The sequence below is a fragment of the Bos grunniens genome, chromosome 21 (genome assembly GCF_055505025.1).
Source record: "Bos grunniens cultivar Pamir isolate PY7600 chromosome 21, Bosgru_T2T1.0, whole genome shotgun sequence".
Lineage (NCBI taxonomy): Eukaryota > Metazoa > Chordata > Mammalia > Artiodactyla > Bovidae > Bos > Bos grunniens.
In genome coordinates this window covers 6,189,316-6,210,011 of record NC_141185.1, presented here as the reverse complement: position 1 = coordinate 6,210,011, position 20,696 = coordinate 6,189,316, and the positions used below count along the sequence as shown (strand labels likewise).

The following is a 20,696-nucleotide window of genomic DNA, read 5'->3' as shown; positions in this document are numbered from 1 at the left end:
TTGTTCACTCAACAAATATTCACTGACTCCAAAAAGAGATGAACAGGTTAGGACTAGAAACTCAACAAACATTGTCTTTACTGTCTGTCTTGAGGTACACAACGCTCTGAGAGGTGGACGCGGTCACCACTCTCAGGGGGGCCTGCCTGGCAGCAGTCAGATAAGTGACTTTAAAAGAAAGGTGAAGCCAGAAGTTACAGCCCAGACACCCTCCTCCACCCCCAGGCTTCCCTGCTGTGTCGGCCCAGCCCTGCGCCCTTCTCCGTGTGTGTGTGTGTGCACATACGTGCACATTTGGTTTATGTTTCTTGGCCCAAGGAGGCATGGGGGGCAGGAGCCATGTCCTGTCTGACCACTCGGGGATCCCCAGTGTCTCGTGGGAACCTCACTGCCTGCCCACCCCAGTGAGAGGCAAACACTCCACCTGCCCTTTGCCCTGGGCAGTGGGGGGAGCTGGCATCGCGCTTACAGGATTTCTTCTGCATGAACCTGCCGTGGCCTCCATGACAGGTGAGCAGACAAGAGGCAGCACCAGGGTCGCCAGGCAAGTTGGCTGTGACCAGATTACAGCCCTGGGTTATCTGGTCTCCACGTTCCTCTTCAGAGGGCCGTGCCCCGTGAGCACTCCTGCCACCCAGGGAAACCACCATATGCTTCCAGAGTAGCAGGTCTGGGTTTCCTTTGCCTCTGTCATCCATCTCTTATGAATGGGGTATTTTTCTACAATAGGGCCAAAGGATCTTCTGTTTTTTGTTTCCCCCAAATCTAACTTCAAACACATTTACTCAAGAAAGCTCTACTTTTAAAAATCTGTAGAATCTAAAAAAAATGGCTCAGATGAACTTACTTGCAGGGCAGGAACAGAGACGCAGACGTAGAGAACAGACGTGATGATACAGGAAGGATGCAAAGGGGATCAAGATGAACTGGGAGGCCGAGACTCACATCTACACACTCCCATGTGTAAAACAGATCGCTAGTGGGAAGCTGCTGTATAGCACAGGGAGCTCAGCTCAGTGCTCTGGGATGACCCAGAAGGGTGGGAGGGAGGTTCAAAACGGAGGAGATATATGTATACACATAACTGATTCACTCTGCTCTACAGCAGAAACCAACATAACATTATAAAGCAACTATACTCCAATTAAAAGAATCCACTGAGGAGCAAAATGGACCAAGCCCAGCTGTTCCCTGTTCCAAATGGTCAACAAATGTCCCTCCAGCACACTCCAATGCACCGCAGCAGAGGTACACCTTTAAACAGCACTGTCCTTCCTGGTCACCTCAGATGACCTGACCCCGAGCCTGTGAATCTGAAAAGGGGGCCAGACAAGAGACCTCTATCTTCTAAGCTCTTAAATCTTTTGGCTTATTTGCCTTTGACACTCCTCTCCCCCAAATACCTTAATCTACAGATCAACTTAAGGACTCTAAACCATGATCATACCTCTTTTCTGGTATGCAAAAAGATAACAACTAGAAAGCAATATTTGCAACTTCTCAACTTATCACTAAAGAAACCAGAAACAAATAGAATGGTAAAAAGCAGCTATCACTTTAGATGAATATACCTGAATCAAAAAAGCAGGCTAGAATTATTTATCATCAGCTTCACAGTATTCTTTTTATTTCAGCTACTTTCAGTTCAGTTGAGTTGCTCAGTCGTGTCTGACTCTTTGCGACCCCATGAATCGCAGCACGCCAGGCCTCCCTGTCCATCACCAACTCCGGAGTTCACTCAAACTCATGTCCATCGAGTCAGTGATGCCATCCAGCCATCTCATCCTCTGTCGTCCCCTTCTCCTCCTGCCCCCAATCCCTCCCAGCATCAGAGTCTTTTCCAATGAGTCAACTCTTCCCATGAGGTGGCCAAAGTACTGGAGTTTCAGCTTTAGCATCATTCCTTCCAAAGAAATCCCAGGGCTGATCTCCTTCAGAATGGACTGGTTGGATCTCCTTGCAGTCCAAGGGACTCTCAAGAGTCTTCTCCAACACCACAGTTCAAAAGCATCAATTCTTCGGCACTCAGCCTTCTTCACAGTCCAACTCTCACATCCATACATGACTACAGGAAAAACCAGAGCCTTGACTAGATGGACCTTTGTTGGCAAAGTAATGTCTCTGCTTTTGAACATGCTATCGAGGTTGCTTATAACTCTACTTCCAAGGAGTAAGCGTCTTTTAATTTCACGGCTGCAATCATCATATGCAGTGATTTTGGAGCCCCCCAAAATAAAAACTGACACTGTTTCCACTGTTTCCCCATCTATTTCCCATGAAGTAATGGGACCAGATGCTATGATCTTAGTTTTCTGAATGTTGAGCTTTAAGACAACTTTTTCACTCTCCTCTTTCACTTTCATCAAGAGGCTTTTGAGTTCCTCTTCACTTTCTGCCATAAGGGTGGTGTCATCTGCATATCTCAGGTTATTGATATTTCTCCTGGCAATCTTGATTCCAGCTTGTGCTTCTTCCAGTCCAGTGTTTCTCATGATGTACTCTGCATATAAGTTAAATAAGCAGGGTGACAATATAAAGCCTTGACTTACTCCTTTTCCTATTTGGAACCAGTCTGTTGTTCCATGTCCAGTTCTAACTGTTGCTTCCTGACCTGCATATAAGTTTCTCAAGAGGCAGGTCAGGTGGTCTGGTATTCTCATCTCTTGAAGAATTTTCCACAGTTTACTGTGATCCACACAGTCAAAGGCTTTGGAATAGTCAATAAAGCAGAAACAGATGTTTTTCTGGAACTCTCTTGCTTTTTCCATGATCCAACGGATGTTGGCAATTTGATCTCTGGTTCCTCTGCCTTTTCTAAAACCAGCTTGAACATCTGGAAGTTCATGGTTCACATATTGCTGAAGCCTGGCTTGGAGAATTTTGAGCATGAGTGTGAGATGAGTGCAATTGTGTGGTAGTTTGAGCATTCTTTGGCATTGCCTTTCTTTGGGATTGGAATGAAAATTGACCTTTTCCAGTCCTGTGGCCACTGCTGAGTTTTCCAAATTTGCTGGCATATTGAGTGCAACACTTTCACAGCATCATCTTTCAGGATTTGAAATAGCTCAACTGGAATTCCATCACCTCCACTAGCTTTGTTCATAGTGATACTTTCTAAGGCCCACTTGACTTCACATTCCAGGATGTCTGGCTCTAGGTGAGTGATCACACCATCGTGATTATCTTGGTCGTGAAGATCTTTTTTGTACATTTCTTCTGTGTATTCTTGCCATCTCTTCTTAATATCTTCTGCTTCTGTTAGGCCCATACCATTTCTGTCCTTTATCGAGCCCATCTTTGCATGAAATGTTCCCTTGGTATCTCTAATTTTCTTGGAGAGATCTCTATAGTCTTTCCCATTCTGTTGTTTTCCTCTATTTCTTTGCACTGATCGCTGAGGAAGGCTTTCTTATCTCTTCTTGCTATTCTTTGGAACTCTGCATTCAGATGCTTATATCTTTCCTTTTCTCCTTTGCTTTTCACTTCTCTTCTTTTCACAGCTATTTGTAAGGCCTCCCCAGTCAGCTACTTTAGATTTTAACAATTTAGGATAGAGTCTGTGGACTCTAAGTAAATCAAGCTAGCATGATCGGAGCCACCAGTCATTCGTAAGAGGAGAGAATTCTGACCATGATGAAGCTCATCTTCTGGACTGACATTCAGAGATGGAACAGACCTTGTCCCAGAAAAGGTCAGAGTCAGAGGAACTGAAAAGGAAGGAGGGAGGGACTGTTGTCCAGTTGCTAGGTCGTCTCTGGCTCTTTGCAACCTGGACTGCAGTACGCCAGGCTCCTCTGTCCTCCTCTGTCCACTAGTTCTCAGAGTTTGCTCCAATTCATATCCATTCAGTTGGTGATGCTATTAACAACCACCATTTGCTAAGCACTCAGTGCGAGGAAGTCTTGTGAACTCACCATGTACTATATAATTTAATCATCTTGCTTCCTAGGAAGTAGGCACTATTATTAGGCCCATTCTACTGCTGCAAAAACTGAGGGACAGAGAAATCAACAGTGCGTCCAAGGTTATTACCCAGTTAATAAATGACAGGGGCGGGATAACGGCCAGGCAACAGTTTTCTGGAGTTTACTGAAAGGCACAGAATAATCAACTGTCCCACTTTTATAAATTAAGTTTAAGTTCTGATACGGTAAATACATTTTTTCTTGTTGAAATGCTAGAAAAATCCTTGGTAAATATTGCTGTCACTTAAAATGCAGCACAGAGGGCTTCCCTGGTGGCTCGGTGGTAAAGAATCGCCTGCCAAAATTCAGGAGACGGAGGTTCGATCCCTGATCCAGGAAGATCCTACCTGCCATGGAAGAAGCCCATACACCCAACCACTGAACCTGTGCTCTAGAGCCCGGGAGCCCCAGCTAGTGAAGCCTGTGTGCCTAGAGCCAGCCTGCGCTCCGCAACGAGAAGGTACTGCAATGAGAAGCTTGTGCACCGCAGCTAGAGAGGAGCCCCCGCTAGCCACAACTAGAGAAAGCCCACGCAGGGACAAAGACCCAGCGGAGCCAAACAATGAGTATTAAAGTTTAAAAAGGGTCAGCACAAGCACAGAGATGTTTTAAGGACATGACAAAGCTTAGAGGCAGGCAATATTAGCAAAACTAAGACTGAATCTATTATTTCCAAATTACCAGAAAGGAAACCATATTTAAAGTCATTATCTACAGTCGTGAAATCTCAGACCCAGGTGTTGACTTAGAGATCATCTAGCCCAATTCCCTGGTCATTCTGGACGCGAAGAACCCTGGTTCCAGAAAACACACGTGTACCAAATACATGTAGAAATGTATACTCTTTTCCTTCAATACATTTTAAAACATAGGGGTCATATTTGGAATTCATATGCCACATCGGTGTCCTGAAAACTTCCAATACCACATTATCTGGAACCCCTATCATTTCACGATAACTCTGAACAGCCTCTAAGACACCCCACAGCTTTAATCAATCATTAAACCAGTATTATCTCCAAGTTCTTACACAGGCACTATCTCTTTGGGCTACTTTCAATTCTCCTAGTTGTCATGTTAGAAATGAACTTTGGTCCCTTAAATTTTCTGCCTTTAAGCCTAAAGGAAGTTGAAGAAGTCACAAGCAGCTAGTGAGAAATGAACCCCAGGGGTGTGCCACGGAATCTGAGAACTCACATATTTCAGACTTGGGATTCTGATCAAGATGGGCCAACTTCTGATGTAATGCATCGATCCGAAGGATTCAGGAGGGTCCCCACAACTGAGCAAGCCTCTGGAACCTCTACACTCTGAGGCACGTTGTATGAGCCCATACATCATGTATGCGACTTTGTCACCAGCTGCTGTGAGTTTGCTTTGGTAAACCCCAATGATAACAGAATCTAGGGCAAAGGTCCCTGAGGCACACAGCCAGCTGCTGGTCACAAGGGAGGTGGTGAGGGTGCGAGGCTGAGATCACAGCGCCAAGGTTAGGGCATGTCCACCACCCCTGACGGCGCTGGGGTGTGAGAGAGAGAACACGGCCGCTGGTGAGGGTGCTGGCCCCCCTCCACTGCAGGACCACTCCCATCCCTTCCTTTCTGACACTTACACTGTGCTCAAGAGGGGCCCGTCAGAGAGAAAATCCCCAGCACTGTCTCTCTGCGGCCCTGTCAGTAGAGCAAAATTACAACCAAGATGAGAGGCACAGAGGCCACGGAACACGAGGTGAGCACACGTCTCTTGTCCCACGGCCTGGTACACAGGAAAGCTCCCCGCACCTCCAGGAGAGAGGGACAGACAGACAGACCGAGACAGAAGAGAGGAGGAGGTACAGGTGAACAATATAATGTCACTGGCAAAGAACTACTGCTGAGAAAAGTGTAAGAACCTTTTCTGTATCCCCTGAAAAGGGAACTTGCAAACACATCACCCTGAGATTTGACAAAGAAAATAAATATTTTAACATTTTTTGGTAAAAAAAAGATAATACCCCCATTAAAATTGCAATAAACTGAATTATAGGCTATAATTTATTAGAGTCACACTAGAATGTTATTACAGTTTAAGTCAAGACAACTCACTTGACTAACCAAATATAATTTAAAATGCCCATGCCTTTGGGAAAAGTAGCTGAGAGCTTTCTTTTTGATTAAGCAAAATTATTTTATATTCCACTTCAGTTGATAAAAAAAAAAAAAATTCACTCTTGTTTCAAGAGTCCATAACTCTTTCGAGCACTGTTCTATCAAAAAATAAAAATTAAGAAAGTGGCACTAAGATGTTATTGGTATTTATTAGCTATTTCTCTACTGGCATTAAAATTTCTAACGGAAAAAAGTCATAAAGAAAAATTCTTCTGTAGAATTACAGTCTACCTTGAAACAAAACCGGGTATGACACTGAGAAGGTTTAAGGGCTGATCAAGTTGTGCAGGGTTGTCTGCACCAGATTCTGCTTGGCTCCCACCTCTGAGAACCAGCCAACTGAGAGCCCAGCAGGAAAAGCAAGAAAATGCAAATCTACTTCTTTTTCCACCAAAAAAAAAAAAATTATTTGCCTTATATTTCCGTAATTAAATGCTTTACTGATCAATAGTTATGAGATGGATTTCATTCTTGTTTTTATCAGAGAAAATGCTGTCTCACTTTCTGAGAATAACACCATTAAACATCATTTTGTTGGAGCAGTCAATATCTGAAAACGGATTTCCAGTGAGAGAGCAGTTTAACCAGTGCACAGCTTTTAATCCCTACCTATAATACAGGCAATTATCAAATTGTTCACTTGGAACCAAAAGCAAAGAATCGACTATATTAGCTTAAGTCACCTTTTGACGTAAGATGACTTCTGATTATAGTCAGAGATGAGAGAATATTTTAGAACTGGGTTTTGAAAACCAGGTCTAAGTCCTAACCCAGAGTCCCGAAAGCTGGGGAGCACCCCTGTTCAGGGGCAGGGACAGCAGTGAGAGAAGTGCGGGGAAGAGAGCCTGATGGGTCCACAGGAGCTCGGGGAGGCCAAGGAGGCAAGGCGGCAGGAGGCCCTGGGCAGGAGGACGGGTGGACGGGACCCATCAGGGTGCGTTGCCGGCGGTGGGAGCGCCCAGACCCAGGGGCCTGAAGATCTCTCAAGTGTGGAACATCCTTGGTAGACGCCATAAGTGAAGACAGAGGGGACAGGACGTTATCTCAGAGGCATAGGGATGTTGTGTAAACCCAGGGGCTACACCCGGGAAGGAAGGAAAGATGGGGATGGAGAGACGGCACCCCGAGCGATGTCACAAGCCCCGGGCACAGGCCATCAGGCTCGACTTAACTGCTGGCCAGGACCTCAGAGAGACCAAGGGAGGCAAAGACACAAAGAAACTGAGAACGAGACAGCAAGGAACAGGAGAAATGCCTGTCACCAGGTCTGAGCTCTCTCGTAGTAAAGCAGCAACGGGGGAGCCTGGGGGCAGCTCAGGGCTGCGGAGACTCGGAACCACCACCTGGGAGATGAGATGGTCAGCAAGGTGCGACGAGGCATCTCTCTGGCCAGGCGGGGGTTGGCCTGTCTCGGAGCTGACGGTCACCGGGACACTCCTGATGATGCTCTTGGGCCTGGGAGCAGAGGCTGAGAGAGGCTGACATGGAGGCCCGGGACCCGCTATAAAGGGTAGTGCATACGCCTCCTTCCTAACAGACGCGAGACAACAAGGGTTCAGGTTTAGTCTCAAGCTACTCAGGCTGGGGAAGGCGGTGCAGAGAGAACCTCTTTCTAAACACTTAATGAATCTGCTGCAGAAAGAAAAAAATCTGTTTTCCCATCTGCACTTGCAGACACCTATAATAAAGTGACATTTTCCAACACAGGTTTTTCTAGATCATTAGCTTTGTCAATTAAGACTCCATGCTCAGCAAAATGACCATTGTTTTTTTCAGCCATCTTCTAATTTCAAAAAAAAAAAAAGCTGCAAAACTTGCAAGTAATCTTATATATTCCTGAAAAAAAAATGTGATGTAGAAAAGAGTTTCCCCAATTTTCACAACTAGTAGTTGGTACTACTTTCCAGAGTAGAATGATTTGCCTCCCGTCCAGTGATTCACTTTGCCAACCCTAAGATAGTTTAAGATTCCTCTTATTTCAAATCGTTAGATGACCTTCAGTGACCTGTGCTTTTCTAACACAGAAGTCTGCAAAATACCACCTAGCATTTGGCTTCACACCATATTAAACTGTTCTTGAGTTGCTCCATTCATTGATTCATTCAGTCACTCCCTTGTTCAACAAATACTACCGAGTGCCTGCTCTGGAGTGAAGTGCTGTACCAGATGGGGAACAAGTGAACAGGATGTCCTGGCCTTCTACCCTCCTGGAGCTTCGTGTCTGCTGGGTAAGACAAGGTCACAGACAGGCTGAGAGGAGGAAGGCAGAGCAGAGGGGTGGTCCAGCCAGGCAGGTGGCAGGGGGTGTGGGGAGGGAGGAGGGGCAGGCAGAGGCAGCCCTGGGCTCCCCTGCTGAACCCGTCACATACGAGGAGCTGACCAACACAGACTGACCCCGGTTCACTGTTCCCACTTCCTGTTCCCGCTAGGGGTCAAGCCCCAAGGGGGACAATCAGTAAAACTGGTTCCCCACACTCAGGGCAATGACATCATCGCAGGTAGCCTGTCCGGATGGGCAAAACATGATGTGTCACAGCAGACCACATGCCGTGTGCTGGAATCACACAGAAGGGGCTGCAGACACTGTTGGGAACAAGATCAGGCAGTGACTCAGGGAGGAGGGGGCACACGAATCCGGTCTCTGAGCAGGAAGGTAGGAAGCGTCCTGGGCAGACAGCACCGGCAGGTCGGTTCACAAGGAGGGGCCGAGGCGTGCTGGGTGGAAACGCACGCGCGGAGCAGCAGCAGGCGGAAGGCAGGTAGGGGGTGAGGGCCCTGCAGGGGAGGGTCAGGGCCCAGGGCACTGGCTCTGCAGCGGCCTCCACCATCGCTCAGCAGCCTCACCCACGACAGGAAGACAGTGCCCGGCCCCCTAGGTTTGCTGGTACTTGAGGAGGCATCAGCAAGTTAGTATCCTTCCGGGGGAGGGGGGACTTCATTTTAGTAGACGTTGGTAAATTAACAGAAATGATGAAGGTCTTCTTGGAGCTGCTTTTTTATATTTAATATTTTGGCCACACCACACAGTTCCCCAACCAGGGACTGAACCAGACCACAGCAGTGACACTGCTGAATTCTAACCAGTGGGCCACCAGGGAACTCAAAGAAGGTCTTCTTCAGGGAAAGTAATTTACCAAAGGATGAATCAAAACAGAGCCAAGGAAATAGAGAGTATGGGGAAGGGGCTGGTACTTTGTGAATCTGATCAAAACCATGGGTCTGACGTGGGAAGACCTCAGCCACCAGCAGTAAGAACTGCGTCCCCAAGGAGCAGAGACCTGCCACCAACGATGAGAGGGGGCTGGGACACGGATCCCACCCCAGTCAAGCCCTCAGAGGAGAGCACATGCTGACTGCACACTGAGAGACGCCTGGGATGGAGGACCCAGAGAGGCCATGCCTGGATTCCCACACCAACCATGAGGGGACAAATGTGCACTGTTTTAAGCCTTTAAGAAACACACAAACAAAAAAATATGGGCCTGGGAGAGCTTCTCAAGGAAGTTCACACAAGCACATACATGCCTTTTAAGTCAGGATGGGCTGGGAGCTGCTGTAGTAACAAGTGTCTTCAGTAAATGCTCACAGCTTTCTGCCTTTTAGGAAAGAGGAAGTGACCATATTTACCAGGAAAAAGGAAGAAGGTGCACAGAAAAGGGAGTAAGTGACAGAACAAGGACACGGGGGCATTTCGCTACCAAGGGCACAGGCAGAAGGGCTGTCTGGACGAGGAGCGAAAGGTGCAGAAAAAGGAGGGGTGAAGCGACACGGAACTCTGAGGAGAACAGGGAGGAGCCACAGAAGCGAAAGGTGGCCAAACACCTCAGTTCACCTCAAACTGGAGACCGGAGACTTTCCTCAGAACGAGGGGCATCTGGTCAGCTTTTCGACCATTACAAGTGCAGTGATATGGTTTCCGGTCCCTTCTGCCCCTATCTGAGCTCAGGATTCACTCAGTCACCTGAAAACGAATACTCTATTTCAATCCTAAACTTACAGCTTTTGCAGACATCTAAGCTCTTTGAAACATATGCTATGTACTCTGAACAAAGACACTGGCTAGTTAAGATGTGATAAACAGTTGCTTCTACACTGGCAGCCTCAAACAGAATCAAGTCCAATTTAGAAACCCATCTGAGTCTCTTTAATTTCCAAAGTTCCTCATGAAAATCAGGCATTCTGAAGGCCTCCATAAGGCCCATCTTATATGCTTATGGATTTATTTTGGTCTCTTCAATTCCATACACCTGTTTTGTTCTGTAAAACAGATGAAAACTGTGACGCATAAAGGGGATTGTAAGATACTCTGGACAGGCTCCAACAGCAGGCTCTCTGCTATTCCAGACTCCTACAGTCCAGGGTGCTGCTCTCTGGGCACAACATCCAGGCCTCAGCCCAGACCCACCGACCCCGAGAGCAGAGTGTAGGAAGTACTGTTTTTAACAAGTTTGCAGGTGACTTACGCTCACTCGAGTTGGATCCAGGAACTGGGTGTATTGCCAGCTGCCACCAAGGAGGAGACAGTGAGGATCTCTGCTATCTGATCAAGCCCTCCCCATGCCTCGCATGTACATATGTGCACACAGATGAATGGAGGCAGAATGCAGTCTGTGAGAAGCTACATTTCACACTAAGGTTTCTGGCCCCATCTGTGTCCAGATCTGCCCACTTGAGGCTCCAGGTCATTGAAACTCTGCCAAATAGAACATATAAAACCTTAACTTTCCCCCTTAAGCCGCTGTGTATTTTTTATTACATGTATGTATGGTTTCCAATTTTAAAAATAATTCCACTTCAAAAAAAGAAAAAAAAAGTCAAAAAGGCCTCTGACACCAAGGCCAAAGACTCAGCCACATTACTTTTTTCTCTAAAGCAATCTTAACGACCTCTAACATGACTCTTTTGGCCACATGACTTTTTCTCGGGATCCCTAACATAGTTTTGGACCTGACCTGCAAATAATCGATCATCAAAATTTACTCAACATACATTTATCAGGTGCCAAACATCAGGCTAGGAGCAGTGGAAACAAAATCGAAGAAAGTTTGTTCTCAGCCCTTCCGATGTTGAAAATGGCCCCATTAAAGAAACCGGTGTAATTAAACAGGTGAGTCATTAATGAACAATTAAACTCTGAATCTGCTGAGCAGTGAAGACACAGGTAAATGCGGTGCATCCTGGCTCACATGTCTCGTTCCTTCCCGCAGCAGGCCCTCAGTGCCCATCATCCCCTGCCTGGCTTCACAGTGTGGAGGACCACAACCCCTACATCAGGGACTCATCACACCAGCTTTCAGAGGCCTGGTCAGCCCGTGCAGAAAAGGGTCTGACTGAGGCAGACACTGAATTTCATTATTATCCAAATCAACTCTACAGTAACAATAAAATAATTAACGTTCAGTGAGTATCTACTATATGCCAAACACATAAAATATCCTAGGCATTTTACAGCTTAACAAACTTAAACCTCGCAGGATCCCTGTAAGGTTGGTACCGCCATCACCCTCATTTACAGATAAGGAACGACACCCCAGAAGAAACGAGCCCCAGGTCACCCGGCGAGGAAGGGGAGGTCCTTCCAAATCCACTCACCTGATTTCACGTGCTGCCTCAGTATAAACACAACACAGATCACAAACAAGTGGTGGACCCACGAGCAAATGGGTGTGTGTCAGCTGCTCAGTCATGTCTGATTCTTTCTGACCCCATGGTTTATCCATGGATTCTCCAGGCAAGAATACTGGAGCGGGTTGCCACGCCCTCCTCCAGGAGATCTTCCCAACCCCAGGATCAAACCGGGGTCTCCTACACTGCCAGTAGATTCCTTACCATCTGAGCCACCAGGGAAGCCCTTGAACAAATGGCCCCCCACCCCCATTCCTGTGAGCATCTGCACTTCACAAAGAGCTCTCCACTCCTCAGTCAGTCCTCCAGGACCCACACGGGACAGCAGCCAGTGCCTCCCCTACCAAAGTGGGGAGCTGAGCCACCCCTGGGTTACTTACAGGCAGAGCCATGACTCAGACCCAGGTGTTGATTCCAAACTGGCACCTCTCTGGCACACACTAGCCACACATAAGGAGAAAAGGGGGAACCAGTGTTGCCCTAAAAGAACAACATTATAGTATTTTTAAGGATTTTAAAGCAAGATCTAAGTATCTAACCCTAAAACCCCTAGGTCCCCTTGCCAGGATCAGTTTCAACAGCAAGCAGTTACCCGTCCACAACATATGCTAGATAAAGTGATTTCTTTTCCCCATCTGACCACTCAACAGCCACAAATTCTTATATATAATTAGATTTTAAAGAATATCATGAATGTACTGGACACGACCGTTAAACACAGGGGAACATTCTCCCAACAACCTTTTTGTCCTTGCTGTCCTCCTGAACAGCTGTCCACATCGGTTAAAGGCACCACTTGCAAAGTTAGGTTCTCCTTCTAGCAATCCTAGAATGTCACAGCCTATTTTACTAGGATTTGAATATTTAAGTGGTCAGTTTTGTGGAAGACCTGACAAGTAGAAATCCCACTGAACTACAATGGAGAAACTAAACAATTCCCTGTCTGGCAAATTCTAATCATGACACTTATCTGTAGAGAACCAGGTCAGTGAAAGTCGCTAAGGCATGTCCAGCTCTTTGCGACCCCATGGCCTATACAGTCCATGGAATACTCCAGGCCAGAATACTGGAATGGGTAGCCATCTCTTCTCCAGGGGATCTTCCCAACCCAGGGATCACACTCAGGTCTCCCGCCTTGCAATCAGACTCTTTACCAGTTGAGTCACCAGGAAGCCCCTCAAAGACTCTGGTAACAGTCTAGTACAAACAGCACACTTGAGAGTCAGTTTATTTTGTGAGTTGCATCTTTTGTGTGGGTGTTTTCATTACAGTTGTAACCTGAAAGTTAAAAACCACAGAAACAAAAACTCTATCAAGTCCTTAATAATCGAGTTGGAAAAGGAAAAAACCCTTCAGTTTCTTCACGTGCCAGACAGTCACTTCATGCTCCAAACACTGGCCTTTAGACCACCAAACACCGAAACTTCAGTTCTATATGTGAAAACGTTCCATGTACAGTTTCTGACAATGAGTTGAATTTTGTTTTAAATAAAAGGCTGGGGGCCCAGATGTGGAAGAATCAAGATCTCTCTCAATTTCTTCTCATCCCATTCACCTCGGTTCCAGAGAGATGGATCACAAACAACTGCTAAAGGGAAGGTGGGAAAACTTCCAGAAGCGAATGTACAAGAACACCCTGATGGTCCTGGCCAGGCCAGGCTCTCCCCAGCTCAGCACTCACGATGCTATAGGTCAGATGAGTCTTTGTTGTGGGGAATGTCCTGTGTGCTGAATGCTTGGCGGCCTCCCAGGCCCTGTTGTGAGAGTCAAAAATGTCTCTCTCCCCGAGGGAAGACTGCTCTTGGTGGAGAGCCCCTGAGCTTGGCAAGGAACTCGTTACAAGGACATGAAGAATACTACCTTAAAAATAAGACTGATAAATCAGACTTCATTAAAATTAAGAACTTCTATTCATCCAGTGATATCATTAGGAAGGTGACTAGGCGAGCCACAGACTGGGAGGAGACAGTCAAAACACATCTTGTAAAAGGCACATATCCAGAAGAAATGGAGAAGGAAATGGCAATCCACTCCAGGAGTCTTGCCTGGAGAATTCCACGGAAAGAGGAGCCCAGTGGGCTACAGTCCATGGGGTAGCAAGAGTCAGACACGACTGAGCAACTAAAATCATCATCATACAGAAGAAAACGCCAAATTATTAACACAAATAACGGAAGCAGGCGGGGGCAGGGGAATTACTGCTTAACATTCACAGAGTTTCTGTTCATGATGAGGAAAAGATTTTGATAGAGGTGATGGCTGCACGTTAGGAATGTAATTACTACCACTGAATTGTATGCTTAAAAATGGTCAAACTGACAAATTTTTCGTTACATATATTTTGCCACAATTTGAAAGCTCAGTAACATAATATAGTACTACGCTCACAAAATACACTCTGGCTTTTGATGATTCATTATAAAATATACCATAAGTCATGGTAAAATATACCATAAGTCAATTGATTATATTTTTAAAGGATAATCTTTTGGCTATATTGGGTTAAATAAAATATATTATTATAATTTTAAGTGAATAAGATTGCGATAGGCACTTCCCTAAAGAAGGTGTCCAACTAATTAATAAGCAAGTGAGACCACACTCAGCACCGCTAGTCACTGGGGACAGAAGCCGGGACCACGAGGAGACAGACACACATGCACAGGCCGCCCCGAGGCCCAGGGCTGGGAGGGAGCTGAGCAACCAGGACGCTCATGCACCGTTCCTGCCACCGACTGGGTTCAGCTGCTTCGGAAAATGGTCTGTCAATGTCTACCGAGGCTGGGTGGTCACATACATGACCGCCCCATACCCCAGTTAAGTCTTCTTCCAAGAACACCCAGAAGAAAGGAACGCGTATGTCTACAAGGACATATATACAGGATTACGTATAGCAGCTTCGTTTACAACAGAGAACAGATAAATGCTCTGCGGTATATTCACGCACCGGAGGACTGTTCCGCAGCAACAAAACACTAAACCACTGCCACACCCAGGGACACGAACGGAGCTCACAGACTCTGTCCCAGCAGAGCAAGGCAGAGCTGAGTCACACTGCACAACCCTCATGACAGGAGGCTGGGGAGCAGGCAAAAGGAACCCTCGGTGACAGAATCCAGCAGGGGTCACCTGTGGAAAAGGGGCGGGGGGGGAGGGGGGGCACAAAGGAGTCTGGGAGCTTCCTGGGATGGAAGAGATGCTCCATATCTTGATTTCGGTTCTGGTAATCAGCGTAAAGACGAATCTGTACCTACTACCTGTGTGATTTGTGTGTGTAAATTAAATCTCAATTTAAAAAGTCAGTGGAACATTTCCCAAACTGTTCATCATTATCATATGATGAGTGTTACTCACATGAGTAACTAGAGGGCTGTTCCCTTTATTTTTTATACTATATATTTATTCTATCAATATTGACCACTTTAAATAACTCACACTCAAAAGCCTGTTCATTATATATGAAATAATTCATCAATAGTTATGCATCATTTTTACCGTTTTCAATTATTTGCCACGTATAATGTCTGGGGAGACTAAAGATAATCTTACTTAAAAATAGTTTATAATGTTCGATGTTTGGAAGCGATTATTGACCTTTACTGTCTTTACAGTACAGCCATATTTTCATGTGATGAACTCTTAAACCACGCAAACCTTCCCCGCTCTAAGTTTTGTCTAGAATTTTGGTAACCAACCCTGTACCAACCAGCGAAAGCGTCCACTGCCATCAACTGTCGCCTGCACGCTCTACTGCCGTCCAGCTTCTCCCCACTTGTCTCCCTTCCCCAGGAGACGGAGCAGAGGACAGCAAGCCCCTGCACCCACTGGGTCGTGACTGCAGCGGCCACTCCACGCTCCTCTGAACTGGGAGGAACCAAGGCTGGCCACGCAGCTCACTTCACACCTCATCTGAGATTCGCCTCTTTAGAACCCCCAAGGGGCAGTGACAGGCAGCTTCTCCTTAAGAAACAGGCATTTGTAAAATGCTCTATTACCTAAGAACAGCTCCCCTTCACTCCTCACCTGGCCTTACACGCCTGCGGGTGACACAGGGCAGGCTCCCCTTTTCAGTGACAGAGACTGAGGGAGCATGAGGGACAGGTCCCTGCTCACGACGACGGCGAGCTACTGCTGGGAACAGGCCTCCAGGGCTCTGAGGTCGGCTCACCAGTCCTCCCAGCGTGCCCTCTGCCTTCCTAGTGATTCCTGTTCAATCCCATCCTTCTAGCGTGGCCAACAGCTTCATGAATCAAGAGAGGCTTAGTCTACTCAGAGAGTCTCCTTGGCTGTTCACCACCCAGACATGGGACTGGCATGCCTCCCAGGTCCTCAGTCCCGACAGGTGTGTGGGCGGGACAGGCCCAGGAAGTCAGCCTGACGCTACCCGTCACCTCTCCGACCACGTCCAAGGCACTCCTCTGTGCAGCACCAGGGTGAGTGAGTGCCTTGCTGAGATGAAGCATCTTCTTTAAAATAAAAAGCAGAACAGTCAGTGAAGCCAGCTTGGGATGAGTCTTTCTCAGGGCAGGTCTGACTTGGCCCATGGCTATGTTCTCATGTGCTTTTCATTCCCAGAGCAGCCTGTCCAGGACGCTGGTGCCGCCCACACACTAAAGGAAACCCAGAATGGCATCCAAACGTGCCAACCCTGCGGGCGGTCCCCACCTCCTCTTGGCCTCACCCAGGAGCGCTCTCTCTTCCCCGGGAACCAGGCCCCCGGCTCTCGCTGCATACCAGCACTCTCTGCCCTAGGCGCCTGACAGACACTGGCCAAGCCCCGCCTCTGAGGGGCTTTCACTTCCACAGGACTCGCGGGCACACATGCACGCCTGAAGCATTTCTACTGCTTGTGGTGAATGCAAACCAGATGGCTGCACTGTGAGCACCGCACGTGTAGATGGAGTGAGCGACCCACTCCCAGGGTACAAGGTGACGTCAGCATGGCATCAGAGATGGAGAAGGGAGCTCAGATTCAGGTGGGAATCTAAGGCCTCATGTACCAACCTCCAGGGGCGAGTTTAAGTCCTGAAACAGATGGACCAGCAAAGAGGCCTCCGTTTCCTCATCTGTCAAATGGGAGCAGCAGCCAGATACAGCAGGGCGATGGTGAGGGCTCAGAGCGCACCCAGCCTGCGCTGGCCGACCCCGCCCTCCAGCCTGCCTCCCCACCCCTCCTCTGCCCCTCCCCCGCACACCAGGCCAGCCCGGGCCCCTCCCCTCCTCAGCAAACCTGCACCCCGCCCCCTCTCGGAAGCCTCTCTGGACACCCAGGCCTGCTGCTGATGCTCCCCTCACCTCTGGGCAGTGCCCCCCGCGGCCCCGCTCACCTCTCCCGGGATGGGCTTGACCCTCCACTAGAGGGAGCGCCCTGAGACCAGAGACCATGTCTGCAGCCCAGCACCCGCCAGGGCTCCTCTCACATTAGTGGTGCTGGGTAGCGAGGGAAAGGCCTGGATGCACTGGGACCTCTGCGTGACTGTGTGACGTGTGACGTGTGACGTGTGACGTGTGTGTGTGTGTGTGTGTGTGAGAGAGAGAGAGAGAGAGAGAGCCCGATCCTTCCCAGGAGCTCTTTCTCGGTTTGGGAATACTCCTCCTGGGTCTTCCATGCACCCCGGCCCAACACTGCGCTCGCTGGGGAGGCTTCACTCGCGTCTACACGGCTGCGACTCAAACAGATCCTAAGACTGCACCGCCCGAGCTCAGTGGCGGCGTGGCAGCGTTAGACACAGCAGCCGTGTCTAGGCAGTCCCCCTAGCCAGCCCACTGGCCTGCTAACAGGAAGCTGCTGTCCTTCTGGTTCGAGAAACCACGGCCACTAACTCCCATTAGACTGATGAGAAGACCACACAAGAACCAGGACTTCTAAGCCGATGGCAGTAGCTGATGTCAACACCGTCAAATTAAAAAAAAAAAAAAAGGGGCTTATTAATTTTAAAGGACTTCATAGCATTTAAGGAAAAAAATGAGACTGACACAAAGATTTCAGAACTCGTTAGAGACAGCCTTGAAATCACTGATATATTTAAATTGAAAGCTGCTCATCTGACAGCCCTTCGTTCAGACGTGCTATTGTGTGCATGTCACCACGGTTAAGGTTGAGTGAGCACTTCCATTAAAACCTTCACCTTTGCAAGCTTATAATTTCACAATAAAGATTTGCTCCAGGCTTGACTTTTGCATACAAAAGATTTCTACTTGAAACATATATTCCAAAGTATAAAACAAACCTGTCTGGACTGAAAACTCAGATACAAGGATTACTTTCAGTGTCTTGGGTTTAAATAAATTAGAATAAGCTAGAAATTTAGGATCAAAAGTCTCCTTTCTAAACCATAAAGATTAGAAATACAGAAAGGGTGGGGAAATCAGTTTAGGAACAAGGGGAACATAATAAACTTAAAAGGATTTTATTCCAGAAACTGCAAGGTCATCCTACACTAACTGTCTCCCAAACTCTTCTCAGCCAGTCTGTCACCAGATACTGTCAATTTGACCTTTAAATACTTCTCAAAGTCCTCAGGCTAACTGGTCTTCTGACCTCCTTGCTGCGAGGTTATCTGTAAGCAAGCAAACCAACCCAGGCAGTGTGACCACTCTGCTGCCCGGGGCTCCCTATGACATGAAGGGCACAATCCCCAGGCCTGCTCAAGGCCTCCCTGGTCTCCCTCCCTCCAGCTCCTGGCAACAGGCCTTTCTGCCTCCTGCCTTCATGTCCACTACGGGAGCCTTCTGTTTTGATATCACTGAAACATGCTCAAATCTGGCTTCTGGTGAATTATGTTAACAGGATGTTATGTTTTAAAACCACATTTTATCCCGATGTCAGCTGTAGACAGGGTTGGATGGGACTGTGGAAACTGAGGCGCCTGAGCAGGTGTCATAAAACGCAACTGCGGAGGCCACAGCTATTCCATCCCACACTGGCCTGAGCCACAGAGGCTGCAAGCGTTCCAGGGAGGCGCCCGGACCCGCCTTCGGGGAGCTGGTCCCTGTGGCACACCCCTGCATGACCTCCCTCAACTCTGCGGCCACGGCCTCGGCAGGCCATGCTGTCCCCCATCCTCAGAACACGTCCTGCCGCCCCTGACGCCACCTCCTGGCTGACAGCATTTCCCTCCCTCGGCCAGACCACTCTGCCCTTCAAGCCCCAACTCAGGTACCACCTGACTGCCCCCAGGAGCTCAGACAGCAGTCACGGCCTCACATTTTTTTTTTGCTCTTCAATGATTTCCTGCTGGGTGTCTTCCTCCTCTCTCTCTCTAAAATCCCACCAGCCAAGGGCCTCAGAGGACTTTTCTATCTCCCAGCACTGACTGGGAGGAGAAGCCAGCATTCAGCAAAACACCATCATTATTAGAAGATATTTTAAATAGGTACTTATTTGACTTTCAAAAAATTATAATGAATACTATGGTAATTTTTTCCTGATGAGGCTGAATGTAAATAAAAATACAGTATCCACGCTATGTTTTCAATGACTAATATTTAGGACTCACTTTTTCTCTTAAGTTGAAAGAATAAAATTGATTCATGAAAGGACAAAACAACTCAAGTCGTAACCTGTGACAAAGCTTAAGGACTAAAGAACACAGGTGGGCCTAAAGGTGACAGCTCTCCAAAAATGTAACTCAGGCTCAAACCGTCAATAATCGCAGGGCGTTTTGCCACAGCTGTATGCGAGGTGGACACACCCCGTAATTTTCAGGAGGAAACAGCGGGAAGAGGGTCAGGAGGGACACCCGCGGCCTCAGATGGCCACACGGCAGCACGCAGAGGCGGGGCAGCCCACTGGAGCCACATGAGGGGACACCAGGCCCCACGCAGTCAGGGAGCCCTGGCTGGAGCGGGCGGGACGCAGCAGCAGCAGGAGAGCCGGTGGGAAGTGAAGAAGAACGGCCCCCAGCGCCCCTGCACGGAACTCTTGACTCGGAGCCACAGAGCCTGGCTGTGGGCACTGGGAGAGAATGAAAGAGCAAAAGCCGACAGCACAGTGAAGTACATTTCACGTCACCTAATCTTTTGGAAAATACAGACCATCTTTTTTAACAGAGGAAAATACAGTTGCCCAAGAGAGTATACATCAGTTATGTGGAAGCAGTGAAAGTAAGCCTGCTAAAAGCAGAGGATCTGATAAACCCTCCCCTCACTGCATGGTTCGTGTCCTGGAAGAAAGACCAGGGCACATGCCTCCAGGGCTGCCGCGCGCACAGCCAGGCCTTGCTCTTAGATTCAGGCAGCCCTCATCCACGTGGCTCCTCTGAGGGCCCATCAGGCTTAGCATCTTGACACGGACCTCTGCACAAATTGGAAATGGCTGCCTGTAGCTCTGCGGGGACACAGCTTGGGAAGTGGGGAACGGGCTGGATTTTGGCCACTCACCTCCCACGAGGCCCTGGCCATGTGAGAGTCACGTGGAAAACTTGCAGGTGATCGGTTCCCCCACAGAACAAACTCTGCCCAAGCTCTGTGGGTCCCACACAGTGTCACCTGGGCCTGAAGAGCAGGGTCCCTCCAGAGGAGGATACTACAGGCTAATACATCAATCTTACAAAAGCCTGCTGTGAAGGTAGATTTTGTGTGTCAACTTGGCTGAGCCACATGCCCAAATGTTTAGTCAAGCATGATTTTGACGTTCCTGTGAAGCTGCTTTTGGAGGAGCTTACCGTTTAAGCTGGTGGACTCTGAGTAAAGCAGACAGGCCGCCCTAGTGCAGGGTCGGGGTGGGGGGAGCCCATCCAGTCAACTGAAGGCCTGACAGAACAAAAGCCTGACCTTACTCAAGCAAGAGTGAAGTCTGCAGCAGACGGCCTTTGCATTTGAACTGAAACAACAGTTCTTTCCTGGGTCTTCAGCCTGCTGGCCTATCCTGTGAATTTTGGACTTGCCAGCCTCCATAATCATGATACCCAATTCCTTAAAATAAACTCCTTCTATATAAAAAGCTATGGTTTTTCCA

General features: G+C 48.0%; 1 protein-coding gene across 17 annotated transcripts in view; it reads right to left on the bottom strand.

Moving 5' to 3' along the window:
* SETD3 (SET domain containing 3, actin N3(tau)-histidine methyltransferase) overlaps window positions 1–20,696 on the bottom strand; it is a 78,482-nt gene that overhangs the window by 19,831 nt on the left and 37,955 nt on the right. The window contains exon 1 of one of the 17 annotated variants that reach the window (XM_086365147.1): window positions 5,163–9,123. The exons of the other annotated variants lie outside the window; for them this stretch is intronic. Coding sequence (XP_086221273.1) covers window positions 5,163–5,306 — 144 coding nt within the window. The 5' untranslated portion in view covers window positions 5,307–9,123. Of the gene's footprint in view, window positions 1–5,162; window positions 9,124–20,696 lie in introns of those variants that run through there. 17 annotated transcript variants of the gene reach the window in all.